The sequence below is a fragment of the Phyllobates terribilis genome, unplaced genomic scaffold (assembly GCF_046119375.1).
Source record: "Phyllobates terribilis strain yellow unplaced genomic scaffold, ASM4611937v1 Scaffold_2__4_contigs__length_985480577, whole genome shotgun sequence".
Taxonomy (NCBI): domain Eukaryota; kingdom Metazoa; phylum Chordata; class Amphibia; order Anura; family Dendrobatidae; genus Phyllobates; species Phyllobates terribilis.
In genome coordinates, this window is record NW_027362762.1 from 41,263,897 (window position 1) to 41,283,684 (window position 19,788).

At 45.7% G+C, this 19,788-nt stretch overlaps 1 protein-coding gene across 2 annotated transcripts in view; it reads right to left on the reverse strand.

The window, feature by feature from the left end:
* PPME1 (protein phosphatase methylesterase 1) overlaps window positions 1–19,788 on the reverse strand; it is a 40,694-nt gene that overhangs the window by 17,952 nt on the left and 2,954 nt on the right. For both annotated transcript variants that reach the window (XM_073661248.1, XM_073661247.1), the window contains exons 2-9: window positions 12,280–12,377; window positions 12,111–12,205; window positions 4,002–4,093; window positions 3,446–3,503; window positions 3,313–3,364; window positions 2,984–3,138; window positions 2,750–2,840; window positions 2,605–2,670 (exon numbers count right to left, since the gene is read on the reverse strand). In XM_073661248.1, coding sequence (XP_073517349.1) covers window positions 2,605–2,670; window positions 2,750–2,840; window positions 2,984–3,138; window positions 3,313–3,364; window positions 3,446–3,503; window positions 4,002–4,093; window positions 12,111–12,205; window positions 12,280–12,374 — 704 coding nt within the window. In that variant the 5' untranslated portion in view covers window positions 12,375–12,377. The remainder of the gene's footprint in view (window positions 1–2,604; window positions 2,671–2,749; window positions 2,841–2,983; window positions 3,139–3,312; window positions 3,365–3,445; window positions 3,504–4,001; window positions 4,094–12,110; window positions 12,206–12,279; window positions 12,378–19,788) is intronic.

Genomic DNA, 19,788 nt, shown 5'->3' on the forward strand with positions numbered 1-19,788 from the left:
CTAAACAGCAGAAACCCCAACAACTGACCCCATTTTGGAAACTAGACCCCTCAAGGATTTTATAATGAGGATTTAGAACCCAGAACACATTTGATAACATTAAGTCATCATATTGAATACGTCGTTATTAATGTTGAGCGCAAGTGGTCGCTGCTCGAGTTTGCATCGGGTGCTCGGGTATGCACAGAGTCTTGCGGATGCTCGAGTGACATGCTCGAGTCCCCGCCCCGCATGTTTTGCGGCTGTTGGACACCCAAAAAAAACATGAGGGGATTGCCTGCTATACACGGACAATCCCCACATGATTTTTGGAGGGTCTAACAGCCGTGAAAAACATATCGGGTGGGGACTCGAGAATGTCACTCGAGCATCCACAAGACTCTGTGCATACCCGAGCACCCGATGCAAACTAGAAAGCACTTGCGCTCAACACTAGGCGCCATATTGTCATCATTTTTTTTTTTTACTTTTGAAAAAAACCCAATCCTAAACCCAACCGTAACCCTAATACAACCCTAAACACAATCCTAACCCTAACACAAGCCTAAACCCAACCCTAAACCTAACAAGCCTAAACCCAACCCTAACACAAGCACTAACACAAGCCCTAACCCTAACACAAGCCCTAACACAAGCCCTAACCCTAAACACAAGCCCTAACCCTAAACACAAGCCCATCTGTAACCCTAACACAAGCCCTAACCCTAACCACAAGCCCTAACCCTAACACAAGCACTAATCCATCTGTAACCCTAACACAAGCCCTAACCCTAACACAAGCACTAATCCATCTGTAACCCTAACACAAGCCCTAACCCTAACACAAGCCCTAACCCTAAACACAAGCCCTAACCCTAAACACAAGCCCTAACCCTAAACACAAGCCCTAACCCTAACACAAGCCCTAACCCTAACACAAGCCCTAACCCTAAACACAAGCCCTAACCCTAAACACAAGCCCTAACCCTAAACACAAGCCCTAACCCTAAACACAAGCCCTAACCCTAAACACAAGCCCTAACCCTAAACACAAGCCCATCTGTAACCCTAACACAAGCCCTAACCCTAACACAAGCACTAATCCATCTGTAACCCTAACACAAGCCCTAGCCCTAACACAAGCCCTAACCCTAACACAAGCACGAATCCATCTGTAACCCTAACACAAGCCCTAACCCTAACACAAGCACTAATCCATCTGTAACCCTAACACAAGCCCTAACCCTAACACAAGCACTAATCCATCTGTAACCCTAACACAAGCCCTAACCCTAACACAAGCCCTAGCCCTAACACAAGCCCTAACCCTAACACAAGCACTAATCCATCTGTAACCCTAACACAAGCCCTAACCCTAACACAAGCACTAATCCATCTGTAACCCTAACACAAGCCCTAACCCTAACACAAGCCCTAACCCGAAACACAAGCCCTAACCCGAAACACAAGCCCTAACCCTAAACACAAGCCCTAACCCTAAACACAAGCCCTAACCCTAAACACAAGCCCTAACCCTAAACACAAGCCCTAACCCTAAACACAAGCCCTAACCCTAAACACAAGCCCATCTGTAACCCTAACACAAGCCCTAACCCTAACACAAGCACTAACCCATCCGTAATCCTAACACAAGCCCTAACCCTAACACAAGCACTAATCCATCTGTAACCCTAACACAAGCCCTAAACCTAAACACAAGCCCATCTGTAACCCTAACACAAGCCCTAACACAAGCACTAATCCATCTGTAACCCTAACACAAGCCCTAACCCTAACACAAGCCCTAACCCTAACACAAGCACTAATCCATCTGTAACCCTAACACAAGCCCTAACCCAAACCCTAATACAAGCCCTAACACTAACACAAGCCCTAACACAAGCCCTAACCCTAAACACAAGCCCATCTGTAACCCTAACACAAGCCCTAACCCTAACACAAGCACTAATCCATCTGTAACCCTAACACAAGCCCTAGCCCTAACACAAGCCCTAACCCTAACACAAGCACGAATCCATCTGTAACCCTAACACAAGCCCTAACCCTAACACAAGCACTAATCCATCTGTAACCCTAACACAAGCCCTAACCCTAACACAAGCACTAATCCATCTGTAACCCTAACACAAGCCCTAACCCTAACACAAGCCCTAGCCCTAACACAAGCCCTAACCCTAACACAAGCACTAATCCATCTGTAACCCTAACACAAGCCCTAACCCTAACACAAGCACTAATCCATCTGTAACCCTAACACAAGCCCTAACCCTAACACAAGCCCTAACCCGAAACACAAGCCCTAACCCGAAACACAAGCCCTAACCCTAAACACAAGCCCTAACCCTAAACACAAGCCCTAACCCTAAACACAAGCCCATCTGTAACCCTAACACAAGCCCTAACCCTAACCCAAGCACTAACCCATCCGTAATCCTAACACAAGCCCTAACCCTAATAAAACCCTTAATCATACTGATCTGGAAAATGATGTCTAAGGGTCATTCTTACAGAGCAATGAGCTCCGTAAAATAGAAAACACAAAAAACAATGGTGTCAGATGAGCGAGGAGGTGGCGGGGCGTGCTGCTGCCCGCTGAATACTCACTGCTTGACCTGTCCCACCATGGAGACCCGAGCAGAGTCCAGATTCCTGATCTGACCGCTCTTCACACTAAGGAAGAAATCATAGTAAAATGACAATCTATTGTCCGTTACACAGAATACAACGACAGGAATGTAAAACTACTGACCTCCATTCGATGGCGCCCTCCAGGGATTTAAAGGTCTTCGGGCGGCTGCGCAGGAAGTTCTGCATACTGTTCAGGGCGTCCATTGCAGTTCCTGAGAAAGAGAAGGGGTAGAAGTATAATGGAGATCAGTGGAGATCAGACTAAGAGGCTTAGGGCTCCTTATTCCTTTTACAGCACTGAATGACCCCCCCCCCCGGATGACCAGTGCCGCACGGCGGACACGTCAGCACTCACCTTCCACAACGTCGATCATGCAGAGGCCGAGCAAACTGGGGACGAGATTAGCTGCGGCAGTGTGGACGGCGATGGCTCCCCCCATACTGTGTCCGATCAGCATGATGGGAGGGGGGAGGTCTCCATACAACGCTTCCACCACATCCCCGATGTCCCTGTAAACACGAGAGAAGTCACATATGGGAGCGTATACTGGGAATTATAATGCTCCACCAATGTCAACACACTGGGTCACCCAGAGATACAGGAATGGCGGCCATTCTGACAGAGGACGACTCTATCACTATGGACGCATCACTGGGGCGGCTATACGAGCACCGCAGACTCACCGGGCCATGCTCTCTGCAGACAGGTCCTCGGGGTTCCTCACCTTAGTTTCCCCTGGAAGACAAATCAAATGGCTGCAAAATAACAAGACAGAGAACAAAGACGTCCTGTCAGGATATCAGGGCCGGGACTCACCGTGGCCTCGCTGGTCCAATGCAACAACTCGGCACTGAATCCGGCTGATGATGGCAGTCTGAGGAGAGGAAAAAGGACAATTCTACTGTCACAATCCAACTATTGTTTTGACGTCCATACTGACAGCTTCTTTGATCCCTGTGCCCCCAGAAGACATGCTCCACTGCACCTCCATCATTACTTTCTGCACTTCTGTGACCTGACCAAACATGTTCTGCAGCATCTCCTCCTCCATCATGGGACATCCGCACCCTTGTGACCCCACACATTGTGCTCCCCATTCCCACCCTGGGCCTGCGTTATGGCTTCCTGCACCCCCATGACCAAAACCAACTGGCTCCACTGCACCCCTGCCACTTCCGTGACTCCCTGGACCCCGGTATCCCACCTACTTTACTCCGCTACACAACCAGAAAGGCTTCCTAATCCACTGTGCCCTCACCCAGTACACATCCTGCAAACTTATGGTCCTGGCTCCCCTGATTATTCTCCCCCATGATTGGTTTACGGCGCCCCTTCATGTTCCTGCATAATTAGTCTCCACGTCTGTACTCACAGTGAACACGGCCCAGGACAGGGCAGAATGTCCTCCTCCATGAAGAAGCAGCAGGACGGGCCCCTCCGATCCGCTCTTGTAAACACGAAAGCTGTGCGCCACGTTAAGGAAGAGAAGGAGAGACACATAAACCTCTCCCCAAAAGTCCTCAAGGGGTATATATATACAGTGGGTACGGAAAGTATTCAGACCCCTTTAAATTTTTCACTCTTTGTTTCATTGCAGCCATTTGGTAAATTCTAAAAAGTTATTATTTTTTTTCTCATTAAAGTACACTCTGCACCCCATCTTGACTGAAAAAATTTTTTTTAGAAATTTTTGCAAATTTATTAAAAAAGAAAAACTGAAATATCCCATGGTCATAAGTATTCAGACCCTTTGCTCAGACACTCATATTTAAGTCACATGCTGTCCATTTCCTTGTGATCCTCCTTGAGATGGTTCTACTCCTTCATTGGAGTCCAGCTGTGTTTAATTAAACTGATAGGACTTGATTTGGAAAGGCACACACCTGTCTATATAAGACCTCACAGCTCACAGTGCATGTCAGACCAAATGAGAATCATGAGCTCAAAGGAACTGCCCAAGGAGCTCAGAGACAGAATTGTGGCAAGGCACAGATCTGGCCAAGGTTACAAAAGAATTTCTGCATTACTCAAGGTACCTAAGAGCACAGTGGCCTCCATAATCCTTAAATGGAAGAAGTTTGGGACCACCAGAAGTCCTCCTAGACCTGGCCGTCCAGCCAAACTGAGCAATCGTGGGAGAAGAGCCTTGGTGAGAGAGGTAAAGAAGAACCCCAAGATCACTGTGGCTGAGCTCCAGAGATGCAGTAGGGAGATGGGAGAAAGTTCCACAAAGTCAATTATCACTGCAGCCCTCCACCAGTCGGGCCTTTATGACAGAGTGGCCCAACAGAAGCCTCTCCTCAGTGCAAGACATATGAAAGCCTGCATAGAGTTTGCTCAAAAACACATGAAGGACTCCCAGACAATGAGAAATAAGATTCTCTGGTCTGATGAGACAAAGATAGAACTTTTTGGTGATAATTCTAAGCGGTATTTGTGGAGAAAACCAGGCACTGCTCATCACCTGCCCAATACAATCCCAACAGTGAAACATGGTGGTGGCAGCATCATGCTATGGGGGTGTTTTTCAGCTGCAGGGACAGGACGACTGATTGCAATTGAAGGAAACAAGAATGCGGCCAAGTACAGAGATATCATGGATGAAAACCTCTTCTAGAGTGCTCTGGACCTCAGACATGGCCGAAGGTTCACCTTCTAACAAGACAATGACCCTAAGCACACAGCTAAAATAGCAAAGGAGTGGCTTCAGAACAACTCTGTGACCATTCTTGACTGGCCCAGCCAGAGCCCTGACCTAAACCCAATTGAGCATCTCTGGAGAGACCTGAAAATGGCTGTCCACCAACGTTCTCCATCCAACCTGACGGGACTGGAGAGGATCTGCAAGGAAAAATAGCAGAGGATCCCCAAACCCAGGTGTGAAAAGCTTGTTGCATCATTCCCAAGAAGACTCATTGCTGTACTAGCTCAAAAGGGTGCTGCTACTCAATACTGAGCAAAGGGTCTGAATACTTATGACCATGGGATATTTCAGTTTTTCTTTTTTAATAAATTTGCAAAAATTTCTACATTTCTGTTTTTTTTTCAGTCAAGATGGGGTGCAGAGTGGACTTTAATGAGAAAAAAATGAACTTTTTAGAATTTACCAAATGGCTGCAATGAAACAAAGAGTGAAAAAGATCCTAGTTACTTACCGGTAACGGGATTTTACAGAGCCCATGACAGCACCACCTGAGAGAGGGTATCGGCCCACCAAGGACAGGAACCTACTGAATAAAAAAGGCGGTACCTCTCCTCCGCATCAGTTTTGTTTCAGAGCATGAGAGGGCCTCCGAAGACAGGTTAATACATAACCACCACCTCAACATATGTACTAAACACCTTAAAAAAGTGCACACCACAGTGATAAAGGGGAGGGAATTAATAGGGTGCTGTCATGGGCTCTGTAAAATCCCGTTACCGGTAAGTAACTAGGATCTTTTCCCCTTCTCCCATGACAGCACCACCTGAGAGATTTAGAGAGATCAGACACCAGAGGGAGGGATCACCTCTTGCAACACCCTTCTACCAAAGGACAGATCAGTAGAAGAGGAAAGGTCAAGACGGTAATGTTTGTAAAATGTAGCGGGGGATGACCAAGTTGCCGCCTTATATATAATGTCGATGGGCACATCCGCCTTCTCAGCCCAGGAAGCAGCTACCGCTCTGGTGGAATGGGCCTTAAGGTTCTCAGGAACCGGCAGATTGCTAGAAGAGTAGGCTAAGGTAATAGTATCCCTGACCCATCTAGCTATGGTCCCCCTTGTAACCTTAAGTCCTTTCCTAGCCCCCTGAAAGGATATAAATAAAGCGTCACTCTTTCTCCAGGCTTTTGTCACTTCCAAATACTGGACTAACACCCTCTTAACATCTAAGGTGTGAAGCTTATGTTCCTCAGAATCCCTAGGATTAGGATAGAAGGAAGGGAGAGTGATTACTTGCGTCCTATGGAACTTGGAGGCTACCTTTGGAAGATAGGCCGGGTCTGGTCTTAAGATTACTCTATCCATACATACTTGAGTGAATGGATGGTTAACGGATAGTGCGTGTAAGTCACTGACTCTACGAGCTGATGTCAGGGCCACCAATAGAGCAGTCTTTAAAGTTAAGATTTTTTCTGAAACCTTCTCTAAGGGCTCGAAGGGAGGTTTGGTTAATGCTTCCAGAACTAAATTAAGGTCCCAAGGAGGCATTCTTGGAACAGGAATAGGTCTGGATCTATGACAGGCGTTAATAAATCTAATGATCCATCTAATTGCTGCCAAGTCATAATTACACAGTGCCCCCAGAGCCGATACCTGTACCTTAAGAGTACTGGTGGCTAGTCTCATGTTTAACCCCTTCTGGAGGAATTCTAGTATGGCCTCAATAGGAATCCTCCCTTTGGCAGACTGACCCGAGGTAGACAAGAACTTAGCCCAGGTTCTACCATAGATTCTAGTTGTTATCGGCTTTCTACTTGCTAGAAGGGTAGTAACAAGATCCGCAGAAAACCCCCTTTGCGTCAATAGCGACCTCTCAAAATCCAAGCCGTCAAATGCAGGCCCGCTCTTTGGGGATGACAGACTGGGCCCTGCCTGAGGAGATCCGGGATGTCCGGAAGAACCCATGGATCTGCTTGGGACATTCTCTTCATCCAAGTGAACCATGGTCTCTTGGGCCAGAACGGGGCGATCAATATAACCCTCGCCCGTTCCTCTCGGATCTTCCTCAGGATAGTAGGGATCAGTACTAAAGGGGGAAAGGCATAAGCTAGAGTGAAATCCAACTGAATCTGCAGCGCGTCCACCGCAAACGCCCCCTCTTTTGGATTCAAGGAGCAAAAGGTTTCGGTCTTCCGATTGTGTCTGTTTGCAAACAGATCTATCTGGGGCTGTCCCCACCGATACACAATCTGCTGAAAAACGGCTGGATTCAACTCCCACTCTCCTTGTTTCAAGATGTGACGACTCAAGAAATCGGCCTTTATGTTCTCTTCCCCTTTTATATGCAGTGCCGAGAGCGTAACCAGCCGACTCTCGGCAAACCTGAAGATCTGATCCGCTATTAACATCAGAGGGAGAGACCTGGTACCCCCCTGATGATTGATGTAGGCGACTGTTGATCTGTTGTCTGACATTATCCTGACGTGAGGACCCTGAAGAACAGAACTGAATTCTTTTAGCGCGTTTCTGGCTGCCAACAGCTCTTTCATGTTGGAAGAGAGACTTGTCTCGCTGTCCGACCAGAGGCCTTGCACAGAACGATCCCTTAGGTGAGCTCCCCAACCTTCCGCACTTGCGTCTGTTGCAATTGTATCCGACACCTGGAAGGTCCAAGGAACCCCCAAAGATAGGTTGACCGGAGATGTCCACCAGTCCAGGGAGTTGATCACAACATCTGGAAGAGATATTTTCCCATTCAGGCGACCTTTGAGCCGCCTGTCCGCTGCCAGAATCTCCTGTTGAAGACATCTGGAATGGTGCTGGGCCCACTGAACCGCCGGGATGCAAGATGTCATTGTACCCAACAGAGACATTGCACTCCTCAGGGTCATGGTCGGATTGCTGACAACCTGAGATGTTAGGGATCTGATCTTCAGCTTCTTTTCCTCTGGCAGAAGACAGGTTTGGTTTTCTGAGTCCAGAATGAGACCCAGGAAAAACTGAACCCTCTTTAGTTCCAGCCTTGACTTCTCCAGATTTAACAGCCAACCTAGGCGTCTTAGACTGGCCATGACGTCCGCCAGGGCTAGAGCACAGAGTTGACTTGATCTGCCAACTACTAAGAAGTCGTCCAGATAAGGGATGACCAAAATATCTCTTTCCCTCAAGTGCGCTGTGACCTCCAGAATGATTTTTGTGAAGACTCTCGGCGCCATGGAAATGCCAAAGGGAAGAGCTGCGAACTGAAAATGCCTTACGTGCCTGCCGAATTGTACAGCTACTCTTAGAAACTGTTGATGATCTGGCAAAATCGGGACGTGGTAGTAGGCGTCCTTCAGATCGAGGACGCACATAAAACAGTCCGGAAATAACATCTTTATGGCCGATTTTATTGTTTCCATCTTGAAAGGCCTGTAGATTAAATGGTCGTTCAGTCTCTTTAAGTTCGCAATGGTCCTGAAGAAGCCGTCCGGCTTCTTTATTAGGAAGAGAGTCGAATAGAATCCTCTTCCTTGCTCGGGTGCAGGTGTTTCCACCAGAACTCCTTTCATGAGCAGAGAGAGAACTTCCTGCTGTAAGGCTATCTGTTCCGCTAAACCTCTGGGGCTGATATTTTGACAATGTTCTTGGGCCTGCTTTTGAACTCTAATGTGAGCCCCCTCCTGATTATCCCTAAGATCCAAGAATTGGATGAAATTTCCTTCCAGGCAGGCAGGAAGTGGGACAATCTTCCTCCCACCTGGGGGGAACTGTCACTTAGGGGCTTTCTTATTCTCGGAGGAGGGACCCCCAAACATGAAGCCTCTGTTATATGGCTTTCGGTCTTTCCAGCTACCTTGGTCTCTGGGAGCTTTACTGCGGCTGTATTTTCTCTTCCGAAAGGAACTGTTAAATCGGGAACCAGACACCGTGGGAAATCCATGTTTTTTGTCTGCGGCTTTATCTAGGATGTCATTTAGACCTTTGCTGAACAAGAAGTCCCCCTCACAAGGGATTGAGCACAGTTTAGACTTTGACTGCACATCCCCTGGCCAGCTCTTGAGCCATAGCGCCCTACGGGCTGCATTAGAGAGGTTTGCAGACCGGGCAGCCAGCCTAACTGAATCTGCCGATGCATCTGCCAGGAATGCAGCCGCTCCCTGCACAAGAGGAAGGTCTGATAGAATTTTCTCCCTGGACACATTCCCCCTGATCTGGTCTTCCAATTGTTGAAGCCAGATCATCATAGATCTAGCAGTGCAGGTCGCTGCTACTGCCGGTTTAAGGGCCCCTGCTGACGACTCCCAGGTTTGCTTAAGGAAGGACTCCGCTTTTTTATCCAGCGGGTCTTTTAAGGCTCCTAAATCCTCAAAGGGCAGAGTGGATTTTTTTGAAGATTTTGAAATGGCCACGTCAATCTTAGGGGTTTTGTCCCATTTAGCCGCATCCTCATCCTCAAAGGGGTACCTCCGCTTGGAGGATGACGGCAGCTGACCCTTCCTCTCCGGTTTCTTCCATTCCCTTTCTATCAGAGATTTAATCCTGTCATTGACCGGGAATGAGCGTCTCCTCCTTTGGTCTAAGCCCCCAAACATAACATCCTGGACTGTTCTGGGCACTTTGGTATCGGTAATACCCATAGTCCCTCTGACGGCTTTAACTAGTCTCTCAGTATTATCAACCGAAAAACAAGGTCTGCCCCCCCCATCATCATCCGAAGACTCCGATGACGATGAGGAGTGATTAGAGGAGGAAGGCAGTTCTCTCGTAAAAAGGGACTCCACTGATTCCTCTGATTCTGAAGAAACTAGTTTTCGCTTCTTCTTTTTGAGTGAGGTTAAGCCTCTTAAAGACTCTCTGACCTCTGTGGATTAGATCCTTTAATTCTAAAGAAAACCTGGGGGACTCCTCTGCAATGGTTTTCTGAATACAGTCCGAGCATAGGTTTTTGGCATAGAAGGTGGGAAGACCGATTTTGCATAAAGCACATTCCCTGTTTTTACTTTTAGCACTACACTTCTTCGCCTCCTGCCCCAAGAAATAAAAGGAGAAGAAGGAGGAAAAGAGAGAGAAGAGCACATTATTCAAGGTGAGACTTTCACGAAGATCACTCACCACACTGCCGTTCAGACTAGGGTACCGGAGGCGGTGGTTGCCGTTCACATGAGGGCTCCCATCTGGCGGAGGTGGACTGACGAAGTCTTTTCTGACCAGTCTTGCCGGAACTCGTACGCCCCTCACTGCTGTGACTTTGTTGATGGGAAGATTCCCGTTCCATTTGTTTGAGCTGCTTGCGCTGCTTTGATGGCTGTGGCTGCTGCTGTACTTCCTGTGGCGGTGACAGCTGCTGCCCAGGTGACTGCGGTTCCTCATCCATCATGGCGGGGATGCAGACACCGCCATCCTGATTGCTCCCCATCCTTAAAAGCAGTAGGGCTCCACCTCCTTTAGGCTCCTCCCCTTCCGGCAGCATGCTCATCTCAAATCTCTTTTTTTTTCTTTTTTTTTTTTAATTTTAGCGAGCTGGCGCGCTACCCGCAGATCCACTTGCCTCTGCGCGTGCGCAGCCCAGCGGCACCCGGCGCGCTTGCAGCGGGATGACAGCTTCCCACCCGCGCATGCGCAGACCCGGCTTCCGGCGCACTCCGTGATAGGGCGCGTCAGCACCCCGCGCGTGCGCAGCCCGGACTTCCGGCGCGCTCCGTCACAGGGTGCGATGCGACCCCCACGTGCGCAGCCCGGAAGACCTGCCGGCCGGCGCGCTCAGTTCATCTTTGCGAGGCGCAGACCCGGCCGCAGGCCCCGGCGCACGCGGGGAGGAATCCAAAAAAAAACAGCACCTCCTCCCCACACGCAGACCCGGGCAGCAGCCAGACGGGCTGGGAACAGGGACAATCTGCTGCTTCCACGGCCTCCAGGCCGCACCGTCCATAATCCAGGTACGTGAGGTACCACCTGGTGAGGCTCCCATCAGGGACAGGAACCAAAACTGATGCGGAGGAGAGGTACCGCCTTTTTTATTCAGTAGGTTCCTGTCCTTGGTGGGCGGATACCCTCTCTCAGGTGGTGCTGTCATGGGAGAAGGGGAAAATTTAAAGGGGCCTCAATACTTTCTGTACCCACTGTATATATATCCATCATGAAGCCAGTGTGAGGTGTATGGAGCTGTGCCATATAGCCGGTATCTAACAGCACTGATCAGAGCTTAGCTCCAATCGCTGCCATTTATAAAAATTATTTAACCAATGCAGTAAATGTCGGACTGGAAAAATGAAAAATTGCAGAGTTTTTCGCACTTTCCACCAAAAAAAAATGCAATAAAAAGCAATCAAAAAAATCGTATGCACTTCTAAATGGTTTTAATAAAATAGGTACAAATATATATATTTTTTTATAAAGTTTAGAATTTATTTTATTAATAAAAAAAAAAAAAAAAAAAAAAAGTATAATTTTAGTATCATTGGAATTGTACTGACCTGGAGAATCACGTTGCCGGGTCATTTTAAACCCATAATGAAAGCTGTGAAAAGGAACTGCAAAAAATGGACGCAGCGTGTATTTTTCACCATCACTTGGAATTTTTTTCCCTCGTTTTTCAGTACAGTGTACGGTACAGTGAACGCTGTCAATAAAAACTAACTAGTCCCATAAAAAAACGAGCCCTTGTACAGATTAAAAAAAAAAAGAAGAAAAGTTATGGATCTTGGAAGAACAGGAAGGAAAAACAAAAAATGCAAAAAATTAAAATGTGCCTCGTCAAGAAGGGGTTAAAAAGGCTTTTCTATAAAGTGGGCCCCGTTTAAGGATCTATTTGGCAGGGCGCCCCCATTACACCCAGACGTCTCTGGTAAAGGATATATCTCTGCCGGTTTCACTCTCTACGATCACGTCTTCCATGGACTCGAAGTACTGGCTCCAGGGGACGGGGGAGAAGTCTCGCTTCCTTCCGGGCCTGGATATATAAATGTCAGATTATCCCCCGCACACAGACATATGACATATATGCGGCCTCCGCTCAGCTCTCACCCCATCCTCATCTTGGACCCGGACTGCAGACCCCCGGGCATCGGTGGTCGGGGGGGTAACCGGCCCAGGTGGAGCTGCTTCTCAAAGGTCGACATGTTCTGCGAGAGATGAGAAATCAGCTATATGAGATGGAGCAAACCCTCATACTACCCCTCAGCTGCTGCAGAACCTCATACTACCCCTCAGCTGCTGCAGAACCTCATACGACCCCTCAGCTGCTGCAGAACCTCATACGACCCCTCAGCTGCTGCAGAACCTCATACGACCCCTCAGCTGATGCAGAACCTCATACTACCCCTCAGCTGATGCAGAACCTCATACTACCCCTCAGCTGATGCAGAACCTCATACTACTCCTCAGCTGCTAATCTAATACTGCAATAATGTACAGTGGGGATTATATCATCTAATACCAGTATAACTGGTAAATATTTCTCACTCCACTACGTTGTTTAACCCATGACACTTTAAGGTCATCACACTTACTTTAGCAGTTTATGATCCATGTAGAGTTGCCAGTCTGTTTTTTTTTCTGCAGTTTTATGGTCTCCTGTTGTCTTAAGCTAGTTGATTGATTGCTAACGAGTTAAATCTGTGTAGATCTAAGCAGATACGTCCCTATATATTGAGACATAGTCTAGGGGCAGCATTTATGCGGGGGCATTTATGCATACTTTATCGAAGTGCCTTGGCAGTTAGATATGGCAGTTGGGCAGGAGACAGGTAAGACAATTAAACAAACTTGCTTCCAGGGCATCTTTTTGGCAAACAGTATTCACCATTTGTATTCTGGCTGCTACAATCATCCACATTCACCGTTCTCCCACAAATTCGGCACACTTCATCCATATTAACCCCTCACTCCTCTCTTCTCCTATGTACAGCTCTCATGCTCTCTTCACAATGTTATACCACACAGATCCATTCATTCCCACCATACAACGCAGGAAACGCTCTCACAAATCACTCAACCATCTGCTCACTCTCTGTATCTTCCTTCTATTAGTCGCAGGTGATATTTCTCCTAATCCAGGACCCTCCAGTAATAATAACACTAACTCTTTCCCTGTTACATTCAGAAACCCTGCTAATCTCATTAATATTCCCTGCATATCTTCTGTCTCATTCAGCTGTGCCCTTTGGAATGCGCGCTCAGCATGTAATAAACTCTCTTACATCCATGACTTTTTCCTCTCTAATTCCCTCAACCTTCTGTCTCTCACTGAAACCTGGATCCAGCAGTCGGACACCACCGCCGCTGCAGCTCTCTCTTATGGTGGCCTACACTTCTCTCATACCCCGCGACCGGACAACAGATCAGGTGGAGGTGTTGGTCTGCTTCTTTCAACAAAATGTACTTTTCAGGTTATCCCCCCAGTACCCTCCCTTATCTTCTCTTCTATTGAGGCCCACACAGTCAGACTCTACCGGCCCTTCTCCCTGCGAGTGGCGGTTGTCTATCGCCCTCCAGGTCCCTCCCGTCAGTTCCTGGATCACTTTTCTGCCTGGCTTCCAAATTTTCTATCCTGCGACATCCCCACGATAATCATGGGAGATTTTAACATCCCAATTGGTGAGTCTCTTTCCCCATCTGCCGCTCACCTTTTATCACTAACCTCCTCCTTCGGCCTTTCACAGTTGCTAATTCTCCTACCCATGAAGACAGGAACACATTGGACCTGATCTTCTCCCGGCTTTGCTCAGTACATGACTTTACTAACTCTCCCCTTCCACTCTCTGACCATAATCTTCTTTCATTCTCTGTGAAGAACTGTGACTCTACTCAAGACACCCCCACTTTCCACACTTATAGAAATATACGCGCCATTAACACCCAGAAATTTATGAAAAAGTTGCACTCATCATTGGCCCCAATCTCCTCCCTCTCATGTCCCGACTCTGCATTGAAGCATTATAACAAAATAATGCTATGCGCCCTGGATGAAGCCGCACCTCCTACACAAAGAACAATTCGGCATAGACGGCGACAACCCTGGCACACGCCTCAAACACGTCTTCTCCTGCGGTGCTCCAGGAGCGCTGAACGGCTGTGGAGAAAATCTAATCTGCACGAAGATTTCCCCCACTATAAATTTATGCTGAAAACATATAACTCTGCCCTTCACCTCTCCAAACAAACCTACATTAACAACCTCATAATCTCACTTTCCAATAATCCGAAACGACTCTTTGACACGTTTCATTCTCTCCTCAATCAAACAACACAGGCCCCGATCACCGACCTCAGCGCTGATGATCTGGACAATTATTTCAAAGAAAAAATTGACCATATCTGACAGGAAATTTTCTCCCAATCCCCAAACGTTATGCATGCTCTCCCCCGCCACATTGTATCTTGCTCACTTTCTGCCTTCGAACCAGTCACGGAAGATGAAGTGATCAGACTCCTCGCATCTTCTCGCCCTACCACCTGCACCAGTGACCCTATTCCCTCACATCTCCTTCAGTCCCTAGCTCCAGCTGTCACCACTCACCTAACTAAAATTTTCAACCTCTCCCTCTCATCTGGTATCTTTCCCTCTTCTTTTAAACACGCCAGCAAGCATACAACCATTACTTAAAAAAAAATTCCTTGACCAGAACTGCACGGCCAACTACAGACCTGTTTCCAATCTTCCCTTTATCTCTAAACTCCTGGAACGCCTGGTCCATTCCCGTCTAATCCGCTCTCAGATAACTCTCTTCTTGACCCTTTACAATCTGGTTTCCGCTCTTTACATTCTACTGAAACTGCCCTCACTAAAGTCTCTAATGATCTACTAACGGCTAAATCTAATGGTCACTACTCCCTGCTGATTCTCCTGGATCTCTCTGCAGCATTCGACACTGTGGATCACCAGCTCCTCCTCACTATGCTCCGCACTATTGGCCTCAAGGACACTGTTCTCTCCTGGTTCTCCTCCTATCTCTCTGACCGCTCCTTCTCTGTGTCTTTTGCCGGCTCCTCCTCCTCTCTCCTTCCCCTTACTGTCGGAGTTCCTCAAGGATCAGTCCTAGGCCCCCTTCTTTTCTCCTTATACACCGCTCCCATTGGACAAACAATCAGCAGATTCGGTTTTCAGTACCATCTCTATGCTGATGACACCCAATTATACACCTCTGCTCCGGACATCACCCCTGCATTACTACAAAAGACCAGTGATTGTCTTTCTGCTGTGTCTAACATTACACTGTGTTCCAAATTATTATGCAAATAATATTTTCTCAGATTTTCCCAAATTACCTATATGAATTGCAGTCATTGTAATTTTCCAGTCAAATAACTATTAGAGTACAATTGAAAGGTTTTTGTACAAACTGCCTATGATAACAGGATATTTAAAAAAATAAAACACTCAAACTGCACTCAAAATGCATGTTCCAAATTATTATGCACAGCAGAGTTTTCAACCTTTTCATTTTAATAAAGACCAAAAAAATGGTCATTTTTGAAATTATAAGCATTAGCAGGTTATTACACACTGAAATCAAACAGTTTTCAACTCAAAACTTTATTCTAGATGATGTTACATTTGCACATAGGACCCCTTGTTCGAAAGGAGCTTCTGAACTCTCTCGTCCATTGAATTTGTCAGGTTTTGGATGGTTTCTGCTTCAATTGTTTTGCATGAGGACAGAATACCCTCCCAGAGCTGTTGCTTAGATGTGAACTGCCTCCCGCCATCATAGACACTCCTATTGATGATGCTCCAGAGGTTCTCAATGGGGTTGAGGTCAGGGGAGCATGGGGGTCACACCATAAGTTTGTCCCCTTTTATGCCAATAGCAGCCAGAGATGCAGATGTGTTATATTAAAATCTTCTTCAATTTCAGGTTCATACCATCCATGCACATAATAGCCTCTGTCAGGACTGTACACATACTGGCAGGCGACCAGTCCATGTATTATTATTTATCCTATTCAGTATATCAAGGCTGCATTATACAATATATGTACATTCTACCTTTTGTGTCTCCCCCATTTCCTCATAGACTGTAAGCTCGCGAGCAGGGCCCTCACTCCTTTCCATATGAGATATGTTTATTCTGTATTGTCTGTATATGTCCCCCCTAAAATTTGTAAAGTGCTGCGGAATATGTTGGCGCTATAAAAATAAAAATTATTATTATTAATGTACAGTGGGGATTATATCATCTAATACCGATATAATGTACAGGGGGGGATTAGATCATCTAATACCGATATAATGTACAGGGGGGGATTATATCATCTAATACCGGTATAATGTACAGGGGGGATTATATCATCTAATACCGGTATAATGTACAGGGGGGATTATATCATCTAATACCGGTATAATGTACAGGGGGGATTATATCATCTAATACCGGTATAATGTACAGGGGGGATTATATCATCTAATACCGGTATAATGTACAGGGGGGGATTATATCATCTAATACCGGTATAATGTACAGGGGGGGATTATATCATCTAATACCGGTATAATGTACAGAGGGGGATTATATCATCTAATACCGGTATAATGTACAGGGGGGGATTATATCATCTAATACCGGTATAATGTACAGGGGGGGATTATATCATCTAATACCGGTATAATGTACAGAGGAGGATTATATCATCTAATACCAGTATAATGTACAGGGGGGATTATATCATCTAATACCGGTATAATGTACAGGGGGGGATTATATCATCTAATACCAGTATAATGTACAGGGGGGATTATATCATCTAATACCGGTATAATGTACAGGGGGGGATTATATCATCTAATACCGGTATAATGTACAGGGGGGGATTATATCATCTAATACCGGTATAATGTACAGAGGGGGATTATATCATCTAATACCGGTATAATGTACAGGGGGGGATTATATCATCTAATACCGATATAATGTACAGGGGGGGATTATATCATCTAATACCGATATAATGTACAGGGGGGGATTAGATCATCTAATACCGATATAATGTACAGAGGGGGATTATATCATCTAATACCGGTATAATGTACAGAGGGGGATTATATCATCTAATACCGGTATAATGTACAGGGGGGGATTATATCATCTAATACCGGTATAATGTACAGGGGGGATTATATCATCTAATACCGGTATAATGTACAGGGGGGGGGGTTATATCATCTAATACCGGTATAATGTACAGGGGGGATTATATCATCTAATACCAGTATAATGTACAGGGGGGATTATATCATCTAATACCGGTATAATGTACAGGGGGGGATTATATCATCTAATACCGGTATAATGTACAGAGGGGGATTATATCATCTAATACCGGTATAATGTACAGGGGGGGATTATATCATCTAATACCGGTATAATGTACAGGGGGGGATTATATCATCTAATACCGGTATAATGTACAGTGGGGATTATATCATCTAATACCGGTATAATGTACAGTGGGGATTATATCATCTAATACCGGTATAATGTACAGTGGGGATTATATCATCTAATACCGGTATAACGTACAGGGGGGGGATTATATCATCTAATACCGGTATAACGTACAGTGGGGGATTATATCATCTAATACCGGTATAACGTACAGGGGGGGATTATATCATCTAATACCGGTATAACGTACAGGGGGGGATTATATCATCTAATGCCGGTATAATGTACAGTGGGGGATTATATCATCTAATGCCGGTATAATGTACAGTGGGGGATTATATCATCTAATACCGGTATAATGTACAGTGGGGGATTATACCATCTAATACCGGTATAATGTACAGTGGGGGATTATACCATCTAATACCGGTATAATGTACAGGGGGGATTATATCATCTAATACCGGTATAATGTACAGTGGGGGATTATATCATCTAATACCGGTATAATGTACAGGGGGGGATTATATCATCTAATACCGGTATAATGTACAGGGGGGGATTATATCATCTAATACCGGTATAATGTACAGGGGGGGATTATATCATCTAATACCGGTATAATGTACAGGGGGGATTATATCATCTAATACCGGTATAATGTACAGGGGGGGATTATATCATCTAATACCGGTATAATGTACAGGGGGGGGATTATATCATCTAATACCAGTATAATGTACAGGGGGGGATTATATCATCTAATACCGGTATAATGTACAGGGGGGGATTATATCATCTAATACAGGTATAATGTACAGGGGGGGGGGTTATATCATCTAATACCGGTATAATGTACAGGGGGGGGGGTTATTTCATCTAATACCGGTATAATGTACAGGGGGGGATTATATCATCTAATACCGGTATAATGTACAGGGGGGGATTATATCATCTAATGCCGGTATAATGTACAGGGGGGGATTATATCATCTAATGCCGGTATAATGTACAGGGGGGGATTATATCATCTAATGCCGGTATAATGTACAGGGGGGGATTATATCATCTAATACCGGTATAATGTACAGGGGGGATTATATCATCTAATACCGGTATAATGTACAGGGGGGATTATATCATCTAATACCGGTATAATGTACAGGGGGGATTATATCATCTAATACCGGTATAATGTACAGGGGGGATTATATCATCTAATACCGGTATAATGTACAGGGGGGGATTATATCATCTAATACCGGTATAATGTACAGAGGGGGATTATATCATCTAATACCGGTATAATGTACAGGGGGGGATTATATCATCTAATACCGGTATAATGTACAGGGGGGGATTATATCATCTAATACCGGTATAATGTACAGTGGGGATTATATCATCTAATACCGGTATAATGTACAGTGGGGATTATATCATCTAATACCGGTATAATGTACAGTGGGGATTATATCATCTAATACCGGTATAACGTACAGGGGGGGGATTATATCATCTAATACCGGTATAACGTACAGTGGGGGATTATATCATCTAATACCGGTATAACGTACAGGGGGGGATTATATCATCTAATACCGGTATAACGTACAGGGGGGGATTATATCATCTAATGCCGGTATAATGTACAGTGGGGGATTATATCATCTAATGCCGGTATAATGTACAGTGGGGGATTATATCATCTAATACCGGTATAATGTACAGTGGGGGATTATACCATCTAATACCGGTATAATGTACAGTGGGGGATTATACCATCTAATACCGGTATAATGTACAGGGGGGATTATATCATCTAATACCGGTATAATGTACAGTGGGGGATTATATCATCTAATACCGGTATAATGTACAGGGGGGGATTATATCATCTAATACCGGTATAATGTACAGGGGGGGATTATATCATCTAATACCGGTATAATGTACAGGGGGGGATTATATCATCTAATACCGGTATAATGTACAGGGGGGATTATATCATCTAATACCGGTATAATGTACAGGGGGGGATTATATCATCTAATACCGGTATAATGTACAGGGGGGGGATTATATCATCTAATACCAGTATAATGTACAGGGGGGGATTATATCATCTAATACCGGTATAATGTACAGG